The sequence below is a fragment of the Perca fluviatilis genome, chromosome 5 (genome assembly GCF_010015445.1).
Source record: "Perca fluviatilis chromosome 5, GENO_Pfluv_1.0, whole genome shotgun sequence".
Lineage (NCBI taxonomy): Eukaryota > Metazoa > Chordata > Actinopteri > Perciformes > Percidae > Perca > Perca fluviatilis.
In genome coordinates this window covers 231,043-254,805 of record NC_053116.1, presented here as the reverse complement: position 1 = coordinate 254,805, position 23,763 = coordinate 231,043, and the positions used below count along the sequence as shown (strand labels likewise).

Below are 23,763 nucleotides of genomic sequence, written 5' to 3'. Positions count from 1 at the left end.
AACAGATGAATGTAGTGGAGTAACTAAAGTAACTAGTAACTAAAGCCGGAACAGATGAATGTAGTGGAGTAACTAAAGTAACTAGTAACTAAAGCTGGAACAGATGAATGTAGTGGAGTTAAAAGTCTCTACACACTACAAAACTCAATCTGAAGTCATTTGAACCGCTCATTGTTAATTATGAACAAACATGCACCAGTATTGTCGAAGCCTTCCTTTCCTTCTTCCTTCATTTCCTTCTTTCTTCTCTTCCATCTTTCCTTCTTCCTTTCTTTCTTTCTCTCCTTCTTTCTTTCATTCTTTATATCTTTCTTTTTTCCGTCTTTCCTTCCTTTCTTTCTTTCTTTCTTTCTTTGTCTTTCGTTTCTGCCTGCCTTCCTTCCTTCCTTTCTTCAACACATAGTTGATACAAAATGTGCAAAATGTACCGTGCAACTTTTATTAACAAATATTGCTACAAAAGTGCAAAAGTGCCATTAGCAAAAAGCTTTAGCAAGTTGTTTGTTAAAAGTGCAATTAATACAACAAAACAGTTGTGCCATATTTACAAGGCCAAAGCCGTCAGTCACTAGTAACAAAGTTGCCCTTCGTTACAAGGCCCTGGGGGGCACTCCATTAAAAAGTTAAATTCTGCCAGTTTTCAGTCCAACAACCTAAGTCAATGCAAGCCAATGAGTTACACATATTACACTATGAGTGGCTAAAAGGTAAGCTGTTCCGTGAAACTCTTAATGTTTCATTGAAAAGCAGAATGGCGTTCTGCTCGAGCAGCCAGTTAAGGGCAGACAGCTCAGGATTCTTCCAGCTCAGGATTCTTGGTGATATGCTAATCTGCTAAGGGGAAGAAGTGCTGGAGCAGTGTTGACAAGATGGCTCAGATGAGCATTCAAGACGGTCTCTCTGTCCCTTCATTTATCAGGTGCCACATTCCCTGCTTACACCACACACAATGTGGGCACAGGGTTCAACATCCATCCATCCATCCATCTTCGTCCGCTTATCCGGTGTCTGGTTGCGGGGGGACAAGCTCCTGCAGGGGACCCCAAACTTCCCTTTCCCGAGCCACATTAACCAGCTCCGACTGGGGGATCCCAAGGCGTACCCAGGCCAGGTTGGAGATATAATCCCTCCACCTAGTCCTGGGTCTCCCCCGAGACCTCCTCCCAGCTGGACGTGCCTGGAACACCTCCCTAGGGAGGCGCCCAGGGGGCATCCTTACCAGATGCCCGAATCACCCCCAACCGGCTCGTCAGACACCGCCCACCAAGAGCCTGGGTCTGTCCGAGGTTTCTTCCCAAGAGGGAGTTTTTCCTCGCCACTGTCGCACTGCTTGCTCTTGAGGGAATTACTGGAATTGTTGGGGCTTTGTAAATTATAGAGTGTGGTCTAGACCTACTCTATCTGTAAAGTGTCTCGAGATAACTTATGTTATGATTTGATACTATAAATAAAATTGAATTGAATTGAATTGAAATTGAACTGGCTCCTTTCGACGTAAAGGAGCAGCGGCTCTTCTCTGAGCTCCTCACGGATGACTGAGCTTCTCACCCTATCTCTAAGGGAGACGCCAGCCACCCTTCTGAGGAAACCCATTTTGGCCGCTTGTACCCTGGATCTCGTTCTTTCGGTCATGACTTCAACATCCATGGTGTTGTCATTAGCATGTTAGCACTGTCATAATGTGTCTGTCTCAGGTGATGCTGTTGTTGAAACATTACCATAAGTGTGTTTTGTCCTTTCCTCGTATTAACCCATACAACACACATAACCAAGCTCTCTTTATTGACTGATGTAATGGTATAAAAGGATATTCCAATGGTAAAGTAAGCTATGAGAAAAACACTTAACAAGCAATCATTAAAATGATGGATTATTTTTTCTTTCACAAAAAGAAGACAGGAGATTTAAATCTATTATCTAACTTTAGACTACCTAATCCTCCTTCAGACTAGAAAGTGCTGCTATACTCCATTAGAGTAAGTATTCAGCCACAGTGATGAAAGGTGAGCCCAAGTGTTGATGCCTGCGCAGTATGTTGACATTGACACGTGTATCGGTGCCATGTACAGTACAATAAGTTGAACATCACAGATACTTGTTTCATTGACCTGGATGTCAGCTGAACTTAGCCCTGCCCACAACATTTGAGGTCGGGAGGTTGGGTCTGGACTTGATCCGTTGTGGAGCGACTATGCTCCAACCAGAGCTGTTCGGACCAAGGCATTTGTCGATCGGAAAGATGTTTTTGCCTCCCTTCCTACGGGATTCGGCAAAAGTTTAATTTATCAGCTGGCCCCGATGGTCTCTAAGAAGACATACATCACATATGCCGTTGCTCTGATTAGTTGTAGGTCTATCCGTTGCTCTGATTGGTTGTAGGTCTATCCGTTGCTCTGATTGGTTGTAGGTCTATCCAATTGAGTGCAGAGGCATTTTCTTTCCTGGTTGGGTTGCAACACGCCCCATAATCCCAGCCCAATGGAGCACCATCAGGCTACTTGTTTCATGTAACATGTTTTTGGTCTCCACCAACTCCTGAGGGAAACATCTGCCTTTTGTTCAATGCTCCACTATGTTCACTAGCTGGTGTACAGTGGTTTTATCTAAGCTTTTTTATTGAGGGGAACGGCAGAGCAGGTGATAACTCTCCGTGGGGTTGCCACTAAAAGCAGGACTTTTCATATTACACATTTGCATTTGACCTATTGTTTATTTTAAAATATTGAATCATGCAGCTTTAATATGAATTTAGGCATGTTTGTTTGCGTTTTAGAGATGGTATTTAGTGTCAAACTATGGTGGTGGACTGGTAGCTGGAGAGGTTCCAGTTTACCTCCTGCACACTGCCAAGGTGCTCTTGAGCAAGGCACAGAACCCCCAACTGCTCCGAGTGCCTTTCCATGGGTAGCCCCCCCCACTCTGACATCTGTCCATTAGTGCATGTTTAGGTACTGAGCATGTGTGTGTAATTCAGGCCTGTGTGTAATGTGTGTATAACAACAGAGTGAAAACATTGTAATTTCCTCTTGCGGATTAATAAAGTATACATTACATAACATTACATCAACAAGACAAAATAATGAAGTTATGTAACTCAACAATCAACCCTTCATATCTCTCATCAATCCAGATAAAACTCCCATCATAGTACAACTGTTAAAAACTCAATGCTATGAAAATGTTTCCACATATGTAGTAGTAACCTTTAGAGTAAATAAAAATGGAAAACATACATAAATATGTAGTGTCTCCCTGGATGTTTGTTCTATGTAGAGAGGATGTCCATTTCACAACCAACGGAAGACAGAATTTAGATTGTTTTGTAGGAAAAAACAACAACTGAGAGGTATTTTAGAAGTCAGGTCCAAGAAGATCATTATTAGGCGTAGAAAGGACGATACCATGTGACCATCTGAGATTTTGACACTTATAAGTGCACATCTGTATTCTAAATATGTGCACCGATCAGTTAAAGCTTATTGCATAACTTTTTTATATTAAAGGTGCAATATGTAATAGCACCTAGTGTTTAAAATAGTTTCCGTTCCAGTATCAGTCTACCAGCTGAAGCCGCTAAAGGAAATGCTAGGACTCATCTTCTGGAGACCATGAATATCTGTTCAATCCAAACAGTCGACACAGTTTTTGTGTAGATATTTTAATCTGGACCAAAGTATTGATCCACTGATTGACATTGGTATTCCTAGTGTTGCTAAAAATTGCAAACATTTACCATGTTTTTTTTGTCAGTATTCTACAGTGGTGGGATAAAAAAGTAAATTAGTTGTTCTCATTGAGTTTGAGTTTAGTTTATTTATGAAAGGGGACAGCGCAAATTAATAAAACACATGATTTCACATGGGTGAAAAAGGCTATTTTTCATCTGTAGTCCCCTGCCTTCAATGTTAAAAAAGGCTTTTTTTTTTAAATACAAAAAGACAAAAAAAACAAAAGCAAAGCAAGACTTAGTACAAAACATCACAAAAACAGAAAACAATGAGACAAAAACACAACACACAACGTAGCACAAGACAAGACACAACACAACAGCTGAAAGATATACAACAAAGCAAATCAACAGGGTATAAACAAAAAACAAAAAAACAAATATATATAAATTAGAACATACCATATTATCAATCATTTCTAGAAAAAGGATTAATAGTTTGGTGGGTTAGTGGGGAGTTCCTCCTGAAGGAACCCCTGCTGTGTTGTCAGACATAAGGGGCTGACGTCAGTATGTATGCCTTTCAATTCAGAGTTCAGCAAGCTCCATTGTTTAGATGATGAGGCGCTCATGTTCTAATTAAGGCCTTTAATGGAGGGGAACGGTGTGAGGGTGGAATGTACATTCTTCATCTGGGTGACAGTTAAGAGGTTTAAATGTCAGCCAGTCGTAAGGAGTGAAAACCCACAAACTGCATGGCTCAGTCCTTCTGAAGCTGTAGAGACCTACATGTAGAGACCTACAGGGCAATTTAGCTAAATATTGGCTACTGATAACACCTGTCCTCGTATAACAGAGCATTCACATGGAACAAATTAATGTTATTCAGAACAATGTCAAATTATTTTGACATTAAAAGCACTCATTGCATGTCAAACAAAACTAAAATGTTCCAACAAAGGATGGAGTTTTGAGATCCATGCTTGTTTAGGCTTGAAAAAGCTTATAAAACAGAATAACCCTAAAACTCTGTTGGAATACAATAAGGTGTACGCATCAGTGTTCGTCAGTCATGTGACTGACACACAATAGACCAGGGGTCTTCAATGTTTTTTAAGCCAAGGACCCCTTAACTGAGAGAGAGACAGAGCAGGGACCCCCTACTGCATATATTTTATACAATGAAGTTGCATATTAAACTGGGTCTACAATAACTTGTAGGGCAGCCTAAAGCCTTTACATACCTTTTTGGCCATAGAATACTAATCTATTAAAATAATAATTGTTAACATGATTTTATAAATCATGTTTTAATGTTATACATACATGTGACCTAGTGAATTCTTAAGGTTGTTTTCTGGTTCTGCGGAGGCTCCACGCAGAGCTTTTGCCGTAGCCTACGTAAGTGAGCTGATGTTTATACTTGTGCGCTGGTGTGTGCATCGAGCCGGCATGTGTGTGTGTGTGTGTGGGGGGAGTGTGTGGTAGAGCAAGGGAGAAGTGAGAGAGTGACGGTGATTAGCTTTGGAGTGAGTTCCGACTCTAGAGTCATAGTGAGAGAAACAAAGTGTCTCCCCTGTGTTTTCTGACCAATGTGGGAGATCTGGAGCAGGAGAAGTTAACCCTCTCCTTGATCTCATGTTGTTGATGGAGAAGGAGAACCAGGAAATGAGTCGGGGGAAATGCAACGCTACCAAGCCAGTGTAGTTAAATTTTTCGGGGGTGCACGTCAGGCTACGGCGTAGGGTCCAGCATAGACGCAGAGGGGTCTGCGGGGGTACGCCGCAGAAGCATAAAACAGCCTTTAGGATGAACTGTATCTGTGGATGGCTATCTTAGTGACTACCTTACCTATAGGCCAGTTAGCCTATCATCAGTGTATTTGTTTCACAAATAGGCTCATTTATATTTGCTAATAATATTTATGATTCATGTTAAGACATTTTAATTATTTAAAAAACACTCAAAAAATCAACAATAGTTTGGCGGCCCCCCTGCAGTAACTCTGAGGACCCCCTAGGGGTCCTGGACCCCCTGTTGAAGATCTCTGCAATAGACCATATCTGACTTTAAAGCCCACATAAACTGTACAGTGTGTTCGTCCAAACCTAATCCACAGACATTTGAAGGGGTGGAAAGTACATTTTCTCAAGAATTGTACTCAAGAACAGTTGTGAGCTTACTTGAGTATTTCCATTTTATACTACATTGTAACTCCACTACATTTCAAAGGGAAATATTGTATTTTGTACTGCACTGCATTTATTTAACATCTAAAGTTAATATTTACTTTACAAATTTGGTTTTTCATGCACAATATATTGTGATTTTATAAAACATGATGCGTCATAATTATTTTTTGGGGCTTTCCCCTTTATCTCAAAGTGGACAGATATGAAAGGGGGAGAGAGATGGGGGATGACACGCAGCAAAGGGCAGCGGGTCAGATTCAAACCCTGCGCCGCTGTAGGACTCAGCTAACATGGGGCGAACGCTCTTACTGGGTGAGCTAGAGGATGCCCCAATGTGTTATAATTTAACCTATTAAACAATATATAAAACAGTCAAAAATGACCTTCACCTGGACCAACTACAACACTACTTCAGTGCTACTTTCACATGAGTGGTGTGAGGTCATTTGTTTTCCCATGGAGTACTTTTCATACTTAAAGGTCCAGTAACTAAAAATCACTTTTTGTCATATTTGCTTTAACTGTCACTATATCCTAACAGTAGCACATAAGACAGATAATCTGTGAAAAAAATTAAGCCTCCCCTCGGGATCCTAATGAGATTTGCAAGTTTCCACCGCTCCAGAAGATTAACAACCAATCAGAGCAGAGTAGTCTCTAACATAGTGTCAATGACTGCTCGTGAGCTGCAATCAAACTGTCCTGTCCTGATCAAATATGAATCAAGATTCTGTTGCTGCCTATTTATTGCATCAGATGTTTTCAGAAACATATTTTAGTGTCAGTGTACAAAACGCAAAAATGTACATGACATTTCTGACTACATCTGTCTGACAGTATCTCATCTGTCTGCGTGACAGGACCAACAGATCGAATTAGGAGAGCTCGCATTCTTTCCAAACGTGGAACATTAACTGTTGCCCTGAGGCCTGAGTCAATTTCCTATGATAGCCCTCCAGTTGAGAAGTGCGGTGAAATGCCAATTAGCCGCCAACCCCCTCCACACAGTGTGCTCAGCTTCACAGGGTCCAGGGCTAATCGCTCATCATTTACCCCTGGAACCTGTCTGGATGGTTGCAAGGGGAGGGGGGCCTGAAACACAAGGAAAACACACACACAAAAACACACAGGTGCACATACTGTATCAACCCCTTAGAGTATTTGTGAGGTAAGACAGAGAAAAGTGACAGCAGCGGTTGGTTTAAACTACTTACGTTTACACTCAGCAGCAGAGCAGCAAGTGGAGAAAGCATATGACTTTCATTTGTCTGCTCACTGCAGAGATAGCTCACGAAGGCATAGGACAACAGCTTAAATTAGCACAGAAATTGAGATGAAACTGCAGTCTAGTCTTAACAAGTGTGACAAAACCTGATTAAAAAAGGAATCAAAAATCAGTTTAAAATGTAATACTTTATAGATTCACAGTGGATTTTACCATTTGAGTACCATTTGCAGCGTAATATTGTGTAGTTGAATCAATTATTGTTTTATTATATTACTTTGAGGAGCAGCTCACTTGTGTTTTCTCATTTTTACCGCAATTTCAATTACCAGAAGCATTTTCTGTTCTTGTTAGAAGACTACAATTTCCCAGAGCACAGCGTTCATGTAAGACTGATGGCATGCCCTCTATGTTGCAATGTGAAAGTGCCGGCAGCTGTAGTTCCATCACCTAAGATCACTTGAATAGAGAAGATTCTAAAAACATTGTCAGTGAACATAATCTAAGGTTTTAAGGAATATGCCAATATATTGACAATCTTACTGGTGGTAGGACTGCACAAGGGGTTCCCATTAACTGTAAACTACTAAGGGATGTCATCCTGCATTTATAGTTTCCTTTTCCACACTTTTGGTTCAACCTTCTTCATCTTCAACACAATGTATATTTTCAAAGAACAACATGGAACTCTATGCTAAATGTGTGTTAATGACCGTACCAGTGGTTTGCACAATGTTACTGATATGCACTGAAAGTCTATGCAACACACCTTCAAAATTCACAGTTTGGATTATCTGTTAAAATCACTAAAAAAGAATAAACTAAACAATAAAAGAGTAAAATTCTCAGGTGAAATTAGGTCAATGTTGTTTTCCTATTAATCCCTGCTGTGGAGAAAAAGAACTGTAAATCTGGCAAAGGAACAAGTGTCAGCAGCTGTAGTTAAATCACCTAATATTACTTGAAACGACAAATTAGTATAGTTATTCTAAACAAAACCAATAGAAAATAAAAGATGCACATGTTTAGTTTCAGTTTGACTTTGAGGTGTAAGTCCTGATCAGCTGTGTGACAGCTCCAGAGCAGTTCGAACCTGGAAACAGTCAGCCTGGACTCCCACGTGTTTAAAGGCATTAGTCCCACCTCGTTAATTTTCCCAGGCTTCGTGATGGAATCAGGTCGGCTATAAAGGAGGCACCTGGCCACAGCGCGACACACAAGAGCAGGGAGGACTGAGTCGCGCGGCAGCTTCTCCTTACAGAAAAAGAATTTAGAAAATTACAAAAGAAAATGAACCCAAATATCTCAGTGTTCTGTTTATCTCTGTTTTTTCTGCTTCATTTCGTAGGAGCCAAATCCGTTTCTGATCTACAGGTGAGTTAACCTTTTAACTGATGACAAACTAACGTGACATGAAGATGCCATAGGCCAATGAATAGCCTACGTCTGTCGTACATATTTTTTTTAACATTTTTTTAATATTTAGTATGTATAGATGTGTGTTAAAGGTAGCCAAAAAGAAAACGTACAGTCAGGCTAAGTTCATTATTATTGTGTGTTTGTGTTATAACTACCATGACTACAGTAGATGTTTCAGCGAAATACAGTGTGAGGAAAATGTTTTCAGTTCAGGTTTGTGTGCTTTATCCCCCCCCCCCACACACCACACACAGAGTTTAAAGCAGCTTCTAGAAGAGGAGATCAACACTGCGCCGTATTACTCCTCTGAGGAGATGGAGGTGGAGGGGAGAGATGGAAACACAGACAAGTCGGTGTTCGGAGCTCCAGAGCAGCATCCGTGGGACTCCTCCGACCCCAGCAACTCGGCACTGCAGGCGGCGAAAGACACCGTTCGCGCACGTCTCTTCAAAGATCTCATGAGGACCTCCAAGCGCTCGTGGAGCCGGTACAAGAAGGGCGGGCTGAGGAGCTGCTTCGGTGTCCGGTTAGAGAGGATCGGTTCCTTCAGCGGACTGGGATGCTGAAGATGAAGGTAGGAACTGGGAAAGATATAAATGGAATCCTCCTGTTTATTCATTTTTAATAATCGCAACAGAGAGAAAAAGAGTTTACTACAACGTTCTTTTCATAACGTGAAGCAGAGGTAGGCTACTGTCAGTTTAGTCCTGGAGGTGTGGGCAAATATGTGACAATAATAAATGGACGACAATTTCTTTTTACACTCACTGGTGTTTATGAAATACAGGAAGGGATTAGAGTAGGTTATTGGTAGAGTAAAAAAGAACAAAATGCAGTATGTGATGCAGAATATCAGGGGTAAGTGTAGAAAAAACTCGTAACTACTACAGTTATTGCACATTACTATATAGCCTAGTATAATAAATGAAGTTGGCTTTACACAACTAGGAGAACAGACACATTTAGGTGTTTAATCTTATACATACATTCATTATGCTAATCTTATTTAACTAAATACATAATGCTGCACTTACATGCCCAAAGCAGAAAATGAAGAAAACTATTGGGATAAATGAACAAAAGGGCTGATTGAAGAATACAGATTCAAGAGAATTTAAAAAAAATCTTTCCCATGAATAGTTTGTGATGTATTTCAGAAAGAGTTCATTGTAATTAGTTGTACTGAAAATTAAAGTCCATCAAAAACAATTATTATTACGAGACACTGGGAATGGTGCCACTGAGCATCTGCACTGCAGCTGCTGGAGTTGAAGTGGCTTATTACTCAAGGGCATCAGGGCAGCAGCTGCAGTTATGACAACATATTTTAATCTGGTGTAGTAATGTGTTTTGGTTCTGTCAACAGGCGTGGATGACTCGGGGACCAGTGTGACCATAAGCAGCAGCAGAGCTCCTCTCACAGTCCCACACCTTTAACTGACACTGACAAGGCTCTCCTGTCCAGGGTTCCCTTTCTCATATGTGAGCTATTAAAAAATTAAATTATTGTAAATGTATTTATTATTTATTTTACATTTTTGTTGGATAAAGTAGAGTTACCTTGTAATAGATTTCATTGTAGTAAAATAATTATTTTGCATAATAGCTGTGTCTGTGATTCTTTTTTTGGCACATTTGAAAGCAGTTTACTCATTTTCAGGGAATATTGTCATACTGGGTGCACGTTTATTAAGCCAATGTGTTAGACAGGGAACATGTCATTCATAATAATTTCATGTTTACATTACCATCAGATGTCAGAAGTTACATGTTCAATTTCAACTATTTTGGGTGGAAAAGACGCCACGGTTTGAAAATGAACACGTATTGCAGGTGATATTTGAATCCCATATGAACAGTTTATGTTTTAGTTGAGTAACATGCTTGACTGCACATGGCTGATTTCAAGTTATACTGGAATCATGAAAGGCAACCTGCTGCAGCCGTTCCGATACGAGACACACAAGATGTCCTTGATTGGACACAACAAACCTATAATAATCAAATTATATATAATAATAATAGATTATGGAAGTTAAAAAGTCTAAAACCTTCAGATAAAAGATAAAAATCTGGTGAAACATGAAAAAAATCCAGATGTTAGTCGCATAACAATTCAATCAGGAGAGACTTTGTTGCAAATATACAAAGGTTTTTTTGTACATGCATAACATGAAATGTACTGTCTTTGGAGATTAGACTCCATCGTTATAAAAAATATTTTAAAGGGGTAGAGAAGCAAAGACATATCCCCCCCGATGGAGTCTAGACACTGGTGGTGGTGAAGGAGCCTGAAGACCGGTCTGCTGGAGGAGGACCCAGGGTGCCGTGGGTGACGATGACGGGAGGAGGAAGGGGAGGAGGAGGGTCGCACGCTTTGCCTGAAATGACAGCTGACAGCAGCAGAGAGAAGAACAGAATTAAAGCAGGGATGCCATGCTGTGATTGACTCGTGAAATTCATGGCCAATTCTGGTTGGTTTAACAGAAAAGGGAAGACCTCGAAACAGCTGATCAGTTTTAGGAAGCGAGAGAGGTGGATGAAGTTTAGAAGTTTTCCTGAAAGAATGTACGCTGAGCTTCATTAGTGTCATAGTCTGGATATTAGAGCGGTTGACCTACAAAAATACAAAACTCATAATGCAGAGATATAATATCATGTGAATGATCTGGTTCCACAGTGACGACGGTCTGTCACCAACATGTAATTGACTCTAACTTACTCATTTATTTAACACTAATTTATTGACTGTGGCCACGTATTCTACAGAATCCACACAAAATGTGTGCCTAAAGCGTGTTTAGGCAAGACCCACACACACACACACACACACACACACACACACACACACACACACACACACACACACACACACACACACACACACACACACACACACACACACACACACATTTTAGTTACAGCATCACTCCTACCACCTGCTGATTAACCTGTTACATATCACAAATATTTATTAACAAATATGTTGAATGGAAATGTAATTATTTTACAATGTTAAAGCCTACAATAATTTCACTTGAGAAAAATCATTTTCTACAACAACCTTTTAAAAGTCCTTCTGAAGTAGTGATGAACAAAGAAAAACTAACACCGTAGTAAGTAATTATGTACAAATTTGAGGTACTTGTATTTTACTTAGCCTAAGTGTTTCCATTTAATGCTACTTTATACTTCTATCTACTACATGTCAGAAATATTTGTGTATAGCCTACTTTGTACTTCACTACATTTATCTGACAACTGTAGTTACTGGTTACTTACTGGTTAGAGCTTGTAAAATACAATACACTGTTAAATAATAAACACCCTTTTTGGCTTGTGAGCTCTTAAGGAACAAACAAAAAGAAAAAAGACAACAGTGTCTGCTTCTGGTTGGGGCTCCTTGTCATGTTTCAGAAGCCCCCCAAAGAGACTTCTTCTCCTCCATGGTTTCATCCAAATAACCAAGGACTTATTATCCAATATTTTACAAATAAAAGCAAACAATAGAGAAAAATCCAAAATGTGAAAACAGATTTGTGTTGCAGATCTTTGTACCTACCACTGTATTAACAACAATACAATAATAGCAGTCAGTTTTATTATTGATTCTTTAAGTACATTATAATGTCTTAAATAAAATTTTGAATGCAGGACTACCTCTTACTTACTTCTAACGGAGTATTTTTACATTGTGGTATGCTATTATCATTATTCCACTGCTGTCCTTATGGCAGCTTAGACAGACACATAACTGTTCACTTCATGAAAGTTTATTGCAACATATTTGGTCGCCTAGAAATGCCTTCAGCTTTCTGTTAACCAAGCTACTGCTAGCGTTAGCTGGTAATTTAAGGGAAGGTTTGGCAATTTGCTGTTGTGTCATAGGCTACATGCAGATGAATGGCGCAGGTACCCGGAGGTCCTGGTTAGCATCAGGTAAATAACTCTAGCTGGATGACTCGCTTCAGAAGGATTGAAAATCAGCAACTTTCCAACTTCAGCGTTTAGCTTAGCGCAGCGCCATTGCAGCCAACCATAAACACCACTGGCTTGGCCGTGTCATCCTCCCCATCTCCACCCTCTTGTCAAAAATGGTCATGTTCAGTTGCAACAAAACTAAAATGGCCCCTATCACCAAACCAGCAATCCACAAACCAATGGGTGATGTCACGGATGGTACGTCCACTATTTTACAGTCTATGGTCTGTGCTGTTTCCTGCTGAACAGAAGTGTACAGTTGGATCTGAGGGGATCGTTCTCTGTGGGTTCGTAATAGGTGACACCTTTGACATTATAGATAGTCATTTGATCAGTTACTAATATAAAATATTGATTGCAGCCTTCAAATTGTTAATTACAATTAATATAAGACAGATTGTAATAACTATGAGGCTTTAGTGTTCTTACTTCCCGCAACTGTGGCTTCTTGACTTCTACTGACACATTACATACTGTTACTTGTTTTCATCATCTAAATTTGATGCGGTCTTATGTTTGTGCAAATAAAAAATAAATTAAAAAAAAGGTTTGGGAGTGGTGGGACATTTGCATAATTTTCAAGAACCCTTAAGTAGAGTGGTTGTCTAAATTTTGTTCCGCCCTTTGAAGGCTGAACCAGCAGGCCACAATCATGTTCACCCTCTTAATTTAGTAACACTGTCTGTTAGTTTACTACTTCCCGTAGCTCATTGACAACAATGCCCAGTGTACAGGGGGGTTGGAGTATGTTTCTGAAACAAAGTAGCATATGGAAGCAGCTATGTCATATGAATGCCCCATATCTAAGAGACAATGCTTTAAAAGGAGCAGTTTCCGACAGCTCCTGTTATCAGAATCAGGTGTCAGGAATGGCAGTCCAATTCCTGGCATACCTACGTGTGTCAAGCTTATGCATAAAAGAGGGCAGGCTGCTGCTGTGGGCTCTAGCAGCCAAACCGCTCCCAGGCAAAGAAGACATAAATCATCCATCCATCCATCCATCCATCCATCCATTCATTGATACGATCAACAGGAACTCACAGAGAATCATGCATCTGTCCTGCTTCCTCCTCCTCATCCTAAACCTGCAGCTATTCAGCACATATCCCATCAGCACAGGCTTGACTGACACTGACATAGACATCTTAAAGGTGAGTCTCTAAAGGAATGATTCTGAAACTTGGGTTTGAAAAGTTCACGTTTTCTAGACAGTTCAAGGGAACATGGGTACAATTTTAGAAAATCTGCAGCAGCATGAAAAGACAGTTTTATTTTATTTAACTTTAATAATCCCAGTTATAGATTGTATTGTATAAAGATCATCACTCAACACAACTTCCTATATGGACCTCTGGGACCATGTATAATTTAATAGGACTCTATTATTTGATATGTGGTTACTGAAGTTCAATTTGGTGCTCTAAGCAAATACTAAGTGTAATGAGTACGTAATAAATAAATAATGCTGTAAGTTGACAAACATTAACTTTCACTGTAGGAAAAGATCACTAATGCTTCTTATTGTCTGAAAATATGCTTCTTATGCATAACAATGCTTGAATGTGCTACCAGAAATGTCTGAAGGCTTCTCCTGTAAATGATTATCCTCATTGCAAAAATTACATGTTTATTTTTATTATGCAAGATTTAGCCTACAGTATATGTGTGTTTGTTGCAGGTGCTCCTTCAAAGATTAGAGGACTCAGTTCCTAATGTGGACCAGAGAGTCCCTGCAAGGAGGGACAGTCTGGACAGCCTGAACATAGAAGAGGCAGCAGATGGACAGCAGCCTCAAACAGGACTGGATGAGGAAGCGATCAGGGAGTTTTTCTCAGCAAAGAACCTGAAGAGCGTCCGCAACAACTCGTCCAGGAAATCCTCAGGCTGCTTCGGTCGACGGATGGACAGAATAGGCTCCATGAGCTCCCTGGGGTGCAACACTGTTGGCAGTAAGTTACAGTAACGACATCCACAGAAAACAGTAAAATAAATAGCTCCAAGTGTATTTTTCCATTTATGCTTTCTTCATAATTTATTTATTCTAATATTATACATGCATATTTGTATCATTAATGAACGGAATCAGGATGTATGAATAATATTAACAGCTGCTGTTGTTATCGTGTTCTCTTGCAGATCCAAAGTGAAGATGAAGTCTTACCATCGGAATTCTGGAACTGCAACGTCTCTACAAAATATATTTTTATTTGAATGCTATTTATTTACTAATATTTATTGAAAATTGATGGTGGCTTACACATATATTTATAGGACTGTTCTTTATGTACTGTTGAATGTTTTAATAAATGTTTACGACTACACATCATTGAACCGAGTGTTGTTTGAGCATCATCATGCACAGCAAAATAGTCAGTAACCACACACACACAGACACACACACACACACACACACACACACACACACACATTAGCCTGCCTGGTGTAGAAGGTTAATTTCAACATGAAAAACCCAACTTCTGCTGCTGTCACATGGCTGTTATTGTCCTACATCTATCTAACATGAGACTGCCAGAGACAAACACTGAGATGATAAGAGAAACACAGACACAAGATTATGAGGGGCCATCTGGGACATTATTCACAATTACCTCACAAACATACAAGTGAAATGCTCTAGTGAAATGCTTTCATACACACTAGTGAAAAATTATACTCTCACATACTATACTAAAACCTCACGCACACATAACTGAATTGCTCATAAACACTACTGAAACATTCTCATAAACGCTACTGAAACACTCTCATAAATGCTACTGAAACGCTCTCATAAACGCTACTGAAACGCTCTCACATGCAATAATGAATGAGCTTAAATATACAAAAAAAAAAAAAAACTTTTTTATTAAATAAAAAAAATGCTGTCTTCAGTCAGCAGGATGGCTGCCTAACACAAACAAGCGTTACTTTAGCATCAGCGGAGAACATCAGAACCCAGTCAACAGATGCAGGTTGTGATGTTCACTATTGAAAGTGAATTCCTGTTTCAGTTGTGTATATGACAGTGATTCATTATTGTGCTTGAGAGGGATTCAGTAGCGTTTATGAGAGCGTTTCAGTAGTGTTTATGAGAACGTTTCAGTAGTGTTTATGAGCAATTCAGTTGTGTGTGCGTGAAGTTTCAATATAGTACGTGAGAGTATAATTTTTCAATAGTGTATATGAAAGCATTTCACTTGTATGTGTGTGATTGCAAATAATGTCCCAGATGGGCACATACTTGATAGTTAGTGTGCTGCAATTAATGGTGTTACTCTGTCGAGACTGTAAGGGACAATAAATGATAACCCTCTAACTGGTTGGCTTTCTGTCTGTGCCTTTTGTTAGTCTACATAAATGACCTGAAACCACCAAGCTGTTTTTAATCTTTAGCATCTGCAACCATCGGCGCTTGTTATTTTGTGGCTTTTTACTAGCTGGTAGTTAATTAATTCCACTAGATATAACAAATTATTTCTCCAATCCAACACGCACATGCACACACACGCGCGCGCACACACACACACACACACAGTAAATTTCTGCTTTCATTTAGCATTGTTAGTGCAATACTAAGGTTGTTGGAACAAATTCCGAGATTCGAATATAATTTAAATAGTAAAAAAAGTCAATACAAATCTTGGGGCATGGCAGAAGTAGACTAAAAAGACGTCAGCAGGAACAGTCAACTCAGGAACAGGCTCAGCCAACAGACAAGACTTCAGCAGAAATGGCAAACTCAGGAACAAAACAATAAATATAGGTAAAGGTCATGACATGGCTGCTCATACAGAGGTTACCCGCTGATAATGCCTCCGTCCCGGTCGGGACGGTTTACTTTACTGCTGATGAGCACACCTCTCCGGCAGAAGCCAGGTCCCCTTGGTGAGTGAGCTAACCATGAAGCTAACTAATGCTCTGTTTGCATTGTTGCCATTAGTGCAGTTTCCTTCACCTTCTCTCTGCATTGTATGAGCACAAATATTGTTTTACAAACAATTTTATTGATTTAAAAATGGTCCTCCACAATCTATTATCAGAACTCTGGCCATGGCAATGCTTTGTTGTACAGAAATAACAGACCGTTGAATGCTGTGACCAATCAGAATAAAGTATTCAACAAGGTTGTTCTCTATCTATGGTGTAATCACCATAGACCCGTACATCACTGGACATTGGTTCACTGTATTTTTAGTATAAAACAAGTTCATCCGTTTGCCCCTCAGTGGTCACTACAGATATGAATACATTATTTTGACCATGTGTGAAAGTATGAATATTGAATGAGAGCGTTTGTGTGTGTAATGCGTTGATCACCTGTGCTGGTGTTTGCTTGGATGCTAGTGTTGCTGTAACCACATTGCTTGCATATCGCTTTGAATATTCCAGTTATGAGGCTGATCCTGTTTTGGATTCGGGATAAGCCTCTCTGTGTCTCTCTCAATTATATGAAATTCATAATTTTAGAGATTTATTGGCATGAAAGTTTCAATAACAATGTTGCCACAGTATCAAAATACAAATAAACAGTAATATGAACATATTACACAAGACATATGTTACATTTACAGTACATATACATATTGTTTCTGATGTTAAAATGAACCTTCTACCTCAGGCTGCAGGAGTTTTTACCCCCATTATATTTAAGTCAATGTAATGTCCTGTAATGTGTGTGTGTGTGTGTGTGTGTGTGTGTGTGTGTGTGTGTGTGTGTGTGTGTGTGTGTGTGTGTGTGTGTGTGTGTGTGGTGCTAATAAAATAAACAAAGTCCACACTGATGATAACCGCTACATGCTGCCTTCTGATAATCACCTGTATCATGTTTTACTTTAGAGAAACAGTGAATGTTGTGACATATATAGAGGCATTAAACCTCATTATATATATTACCAAAAGTTGATCATTCATTGTTTTCACGCAATGGAAGAACCAGTCCTCAAACTATCTCATCTGTTTTCCAACCAGCAATTCAATTCAATTCAATTCAATTCAATTTTATTTATTGTATCAAATCATAACATAAGTTATCTCGAGACACTTTACAGATAGAGTAGGTCTAGACCACACTATAATTTACAAAGCCCCAACAATTCCAACAATTCCAGTAATTCCCTCAAGAGCAAGCAGTGTGACAGTGGCGAGGAAAAACTCCCTCTTGGGAAGAAACCTCGGACAGACCCAGGCTCTTGGTAGGCGGTGTCTGACGAGCCGGTTGGGGGTGTGATGAACAGTGGCGATAGTAGTCACATTAATAATGGAACAGTGACTGGATGTAGCGGGAAGCTGCAGGGTTCAGCAGGACGCAGCATGACATTGCAGGGCATCGCTGAGCTCAGCAGGGAGTGCAGCAGGACCACGGCGACAGCTGCAACCAGGATCTTGGTGCCAACGTTCTCCAAGGAAATACGCTGGGGGAAAAAAAAAGCATAAGGACTCCGGGGAGTAAACTCCCCAGAAGCTAGGATTAGTAACAGGCATTTCTGGGACGGGCTGCACACAAATAGTAATAGTAATAGTAACAGTAATAGAAAGGGAGAGGAGAGAGCAGCTCAGTGTGTCAAAGGAAGGAAGTCCCCCGGCAGTCTAGGACTATAACAGCGTAACTATAACAGGTAACTAAGAGAGACATGTCATAAGGAGAGGTAGCATTTTCGGGCTTAGAACTCTCCCCCTGCCGGATCTGGCTTGGCTGGCCTGCCTCCCTCTACTTTGTTATGTATTATTAATCTAACAATTATGAAGAGAAGCAGTTGGGCCAGTTAGGTGAACACTGCAACTCCTCACTCCCTAAATATAAGCTTTGTCAAATAGGAGAGTTTTAAGTTCATTCTTGAATGAGGTGACAGTTTCTGCCCCCCGAACCCAGATCGGGAGCTGGTTCCATAGGAGAGGAGCCTGATAACTGAAGGCTCTAGCTCCCATTCTACTTTTAGAGACTCTAGGTACCACCAGTAACTCTGCATTCTGGGAGCGCAGTGCTCTAGTAGGACAATAGGGTATTAGGAGCTCTTCTAGATATAATAATAATAATAATAAATTGAATTTATATAGCGCTTTTCATGGACTCAAATGGTGCTAGACCATTTAGAGCTTTGTAGGTCAAGAGAAGGACTTTAAACTCAATCCTGGATTCAACAGGAAGCCAATGCAGAGAAGCTAATACAGGAGAAATATGATCTCTTTTCTTAGTTCTTGTGAGAACACGCGCTGCAGCATTCTGGATCAGCTGGAGAGTCTTAAGAGACTTATTTGAGCAACCTGACAGTAGGGCATTACAATAGTCCAGCCTGGAAGTAACAAATGCATGGACTAGTTTTTCAGCGTCGTTTTGAGACAGGATATTCCTAATTTTGGCAATGTTACGAAGATGAAAAAAGGCTGTTCTTGAGGTTTGTTTTAGATTGGCATTAAAGGATATATCCTGATCAAAGATAACTCCTAAATTTCTAACAGTGGTGCTGGAGGCCAGGGCAACACCATCCAGAGTAGCTATATCTCTAGATAATGAAGTTCGGAGGTGTTTAGGGCCCAGCACAATAACTTCAGTTTTGTTAGGGTTTAACATCAGAAAATTATAGGTCATCCAGGATTTTATATCCTTAATGCACGCGCTTGAAATTTAGCTAGCTGACTGGTTTCGTCTGGTTTGATTGACAAGTATAATTGGGTGTCATCCCATAACAGTGAAAGTTAATTGAGTGTTTTCTAATAATATTGCCTAGAGGAAGCATATATAAGGAGAATAGAATTGGTCCAAGCACTGAGCCTTGAGGAACCCCATGGCTAACTTTAGCGTGCATTGGAGGATTTATCATTAACATTCACAAATGGAGATCGATCAGAGAAATAGGACCTAAACCAACTCAGAGCAATTCCTTTAATGCCAACCAAGTGTTCCAATCTCTGTAACAGGATTGAATGGTCAATTGTGTCAAATGCAGCACTAAGATCTAGTAAAACAAGAATGGAGACAAGACCTTTGTCTGCAGCAGTTAAAAGGTCGTTAGTAATTTTCACCAGTGCCGTCTCTGTGCTATGATTCTTTCTAAATCCTGATTGAAAGTCATCAAATAAACTATTGCTATGTAGAAAATCACATAACTGATTAGCAACCACCTTCTCAAGAATCTTGGATAGAAAGGGAAGGTTAGATATAGGTCTATAGTTTGCTAAGACCTCAGGATCCAGGGTGGTTTTTTTCAGAAGAGGTTTTATCACAGCTACTTTAAATGACTGTGGTACATAACCTGTTAATAGAGACATATTGATCATATCTAGTAATGAGGTGTTAACCACAGGTAATGCTTCTTTGAGGAGTCTCGTTGGGATGGGGTCCAAGAGACAGGTAGATGGCTTAGCTGAGTATATCTTTAACATTAATTGTTGAAGTTCTATAGGATAAAAGCAGTCTAAGTATATGTCGAGACTAGTCTTTATTTCTAACGACTCTGCGTTTAAAGGTGAACCGTTAGAAGTTGAGTGTAAAAGGTGATGAATTTTATCTCTAATTGTTGTAATTTTATCATTGAAGAAGCTCATGAAGTCATCACTACTCAGAGCTAGAGGAATAGATGGCTCAGTAGAGCTGTGACTGTCTGTCAGCCTGGCGACAGTGCTGAAAAGAAACCTTGGGTTGTTCTTGTTTTCTTCTATTAGTGATGAGTAATAGTCTGATCTGGCCTTTCTTAGGGCCTTCCTATAGGTTTTGAGACATTCTTGCCAATCCAAACGAGATTCTTCCACCTTGGTGGAACGCCACTTACATTCGAGGTTTCGCGAGATTTGTTTTAATTTGCGAGTTTGGGAGTTATACCAAGGTGCTAGTTTCCTTTCCTTCATCATCTATAAACATGATAAAAACTCTGAGAATTCAGATAAAAATTCAGAATACGGACCTGGAGCCCTGTAAATAACAACGAATATAATTGGCTGTAATGTTTTCCATTTTGGATGTTGAAGATTAAGAACAAGACTTTCAAATGAGTTATAATGTAATTTAGGTTTAGGAGTAATTAACAGGCTTGCATCAAAGATGGCTGCAACTCCCCCTCCTCGGCCTGAGCCTCTAGGAATTTGAGTATTAATATGGCTGGGAGGAGTGGCTTCATTTAGACTAACATAGTCTTCATGGCCCAGCCAGGTTTCAGTAAGACAAAATAAATCAATTTTATTATCTGATATCAACTCGTTTACCAATACTGCTTTAGAAGACAGAGATCTAATATTTAATAGTCCACATCTAATTTTCCTATTTTGTTCTATTGCAGTAGTTTTAATTCCAATTATGTTGTTAAGTATAGCGCATCTTTTTTTTTTACCTTTGATTTAACCGATCTGAGCCGGGGGACGAACACGTGCTTATTAGACTATGAGTGGGCGCCTGCTCCAACGGAAGCACAGAGGGCGTAGCACTGCACCTCTGATTACTAATATCAAACTTGGGTTGTCATGGTTTATGTCTGATAAACTCGTTCAGATTTTTTTGATATGAGAGCGCGCGCCGTCCCCAGGTGGGATGAATACGTCTCTCTCAATCAGACCAGGCTTTCCCCAGAACGCCCTCAGTTATTCACATAGCCCACATCATTAGCTGGGCACCACCCCGACAACCAGCGGTGGAAGGATGACGTCACTGCGTACATTTCATCATTGGTCAGGTTTGGCAGGGGTCCAGAGAAAACTACTGAGTCCAACATTGTCTTTCGCGTATGCACAAAGTGACTCAACATTCATTTTAGTGATCTCCGATTTACCGCCCATTACCACCCTCGTGAAGTATGATCTTACTGTATTTACGGTTCTTTTTGCCAGCAGCTTTAGATGGGTTTCTATATCGCCCGCTCCAGCCCCGGGGACACATATGACCGTGGTGTAGGCCTACTGTAGCCGCCCGGGGCCGCTGGCTTCACATATCGCAGTATAGAGCTCCCAATAACCAGAACTGGCTTCTCAGCGGGTGTATCGCTGAGTAGGGAGAACTTGTTAGAGAGGCGAAGACGCTCCGGTTTAGAGCGACCGTCATCATGTGCACTCCCTGGTCTAGATCTAACGCTACGCTTCCCTCGGACAGTCACCCACTCGCCCGGCTGCTCGGGGTCTGCCGGGGGACAGCTAGCAGAAGCTACAGAAGCTACAGTATGTTGGCCCGCATTAACTACATGGTGCTTGCTAGCTACGGAAGCATACGATTCTGATTCCATGGTGCGGAGCCATGACTCAAATTCACTAAGCCTTGTCTCCAAAACAGCGAATATACTACATTTATTACATGTATCGTTATCACTAAAGGAGGCAGGGGAATAGCTAAACATTTGACACACAGAGCAAGAGAGAGCAGGAGAGGGAGAGGAATTAGCCATTGCTAATGGCTAAGCTAAAGTAGCTAACAGTGTTTTAACAATTGTAAATTCAGCGAGTCAGTCGCTGTAAGTGAAGCTAAGTATAAGTGCTTGAGTAAAACAATTGTAATTCAAATGCAATCCAGGCAAATAGCTGCTAATTTAAACAGTGAAGCAGAGTTCAGTAAGTTTTTGCCGGAGCAGCAAACTAGCGTTTGTAACACGGGAACACCGGAAGTGACACAATACGCTCACCTTACACGTCGGCACGTCACGTCTGATTCAGCCGTGCTTCTACTGATACAAAAGCTTGATTTGATGTTAAAAAGTAGTGTTACAAGTTTCTTTTCTTCATCAGGTGTGTGTGTGTGTCATTAACTGTCCATCAGGTTGTGGCATCTTTATATATAAAGGGCAGCATAATATGCCCTGTATTCTTCTCCCAGGAGGATTTTTAACTTTGAAAGGTCATTCAGCTCTTTGAAATCTGAGAATACAGAGTAACATATGTTAAAATAAATGTTCCATGTTTTATTAAATGCTTTTACATTGTAGGAGAAAGTGCATCTCTGTCTCAACCTCACCTGTCAGACAGTGACCACAATAATCTATTTTCTTTGGGTTGCCATGATTTTTTTGTGTCTTCCTGTTTCTCTCTCTCTATTTCTGTCAGTTCCATTCCATGTTCGCAAGTCTCTAGAATCTCCGCTGTTGTTGCACTCCGTGCCTGAGACTGACTACAACGGAGCAGACTTTGTCCTGTGAAAAATCACCAATAAAGGCTTCTAAACCCAATACTACAGAACCGGACATGTGCCAGCAGTAATGTGACCCGAAATTGGGAAGAAATTAACAACAATGGCAGCCAAGATTACAGCTTTCACTGATTTAGCATGTAGCTAGTCCTATGTAAACACAGCAGTAGCCTAAAAAAAACTGCAATAGCCTGCCTGGACCAATCATCGAAACTGGAAACTATTAGCTATTCACCTGAACAGTTTAGAATGTTGAATATGGCATCATTGTAATCCTTGACCATCAAAACATAGGGGTAACATCATCTTTTCTGTGTTACCATGTTTGGTTCAGCAGATCAGATCATTTTGTTATTAAAAACAATCAAAAACACTCTTATGTAATCCCAGAACTGGCATATAGGTAAGGTTTAGTCTTTGTTCTTTTATTTTCATTTTTATGGAGTTACTAGTTTATGTTAATATTTTTTATTTAGATCCCTTTTTCTGTGATTTTTTTAAAATGGGAAAAATACATGTTTTTAAACGTATTAGTTGTATTTGAAATTGTTTTTAGTTAGTAAAACTTGGATAGGCCTCCCTATTCTGTTATTATTAATATTGCTCTGGTAATGTTCTTTCTTTATGTGCTAATAAATACATAATTGAATTGTGTAAAGTAATGTGTGCATCCCGTTCCAGAAATGCTTGTTATTAATCCTAGCTTCTGGGGAGTTTACTCCCCGGAGTCCTTATGTTTTTTCCCCCAGCGTATTTCCTTGGAGAACGTTAGAACCAAGATCTTGGTTGCAGCTGTCGTCGTGGTCCTGCTGCACTCCCTGCTTGGCTCAGCGGTGCCCTGCAATGTCATGCTGCGTCCTGCTGAACCCTGCTGCTTCCTGCTACATCCATCCATGCTCTGCTGGGCCACGCTACATCCTGTAACGCCCTGCAGCGCCCTGATATGACATGAACTACTACAACTACCATTTGAAGTCACTGTTCCATTATTAATGTGACTATTATCGCCACTGTTCATCGCATCCCCAACCGACACCGTCAGACACCGCCTACCAAGAGCCTTGGTCTGTCCGAGGTTTCTTCCCAAGAGGGAGTTTTTCCTTGCCACTGTCACACTGGTTGCACTGCTTGCTCTTGAGGGAATTACTGTAATTGTTGGGGCTTTGTAAATTATAGTGTGGTC

At 40.3% G+C, this 23,763-nt stretch overlaps 2 protein-coding genes across 3 annotated transcripts; both read left to right on the top strand.

The window, feature by feature from the left end:
- Window positions 1–8,292: 8,292 nt before the first annotated feature.
- nppal (natriuretic peptide A-like) lies at window positions 8,293–10,106 on the top strand. The gene is made up of 3 exons (XM_039799444.1): window positions 8,293–8,458; window positions 8,758–9,077; window positions 9,870–10,106. Exons 1-2 carry the CDS (start codon window positions 8,375–8,377, stop codon window positions 9,067–9,069), a joined length of 396 nt encoding a protein of 131 aa, XP_039655378.1. The 5' UTR covers window positions 8,293–8,374; the 3' UTR covers window positions 9,070–9,077; window positions 9,870–10,106.
- A 3,232-nt stretch (window positions 10,107–13,338) lies between these two features.
- On the top strand, window positions 13,339–14,805 carry nppb (natriuretic peptide B). Of its 2 annotated transcripts, XM_039799443.1 has the most exons (3): window positions 13,339–13,635; window positions 14,163–14,433; window positions 14,621–14,805. In XM_039799443.1, the coding sequence occupies exons 1-3, from the start codon at window positions 13,354–13,356 to the stop codon at window positions 14,629–14,631; spliced, it is 564 nt and encodes a 187-aa protein (XP_039655377.1). In that variant the 5' UTR covers window positions 13,339–13,353; the 3' UTR covers window positions 14,632–14,805. The 2 variants fall into 2 exon arrangements, with proteins under 2 accessions (XP_039655377.1, XP_039655376.1); XM_039799442.1 differs by lacking the exon at window positions 14,621–14,805 and having other exon boundaries at window positions 14,163–14,462.
- The last annotated feature ends 8,958 nt before the right edge of the window (window positions 14,806–23,763 follow it).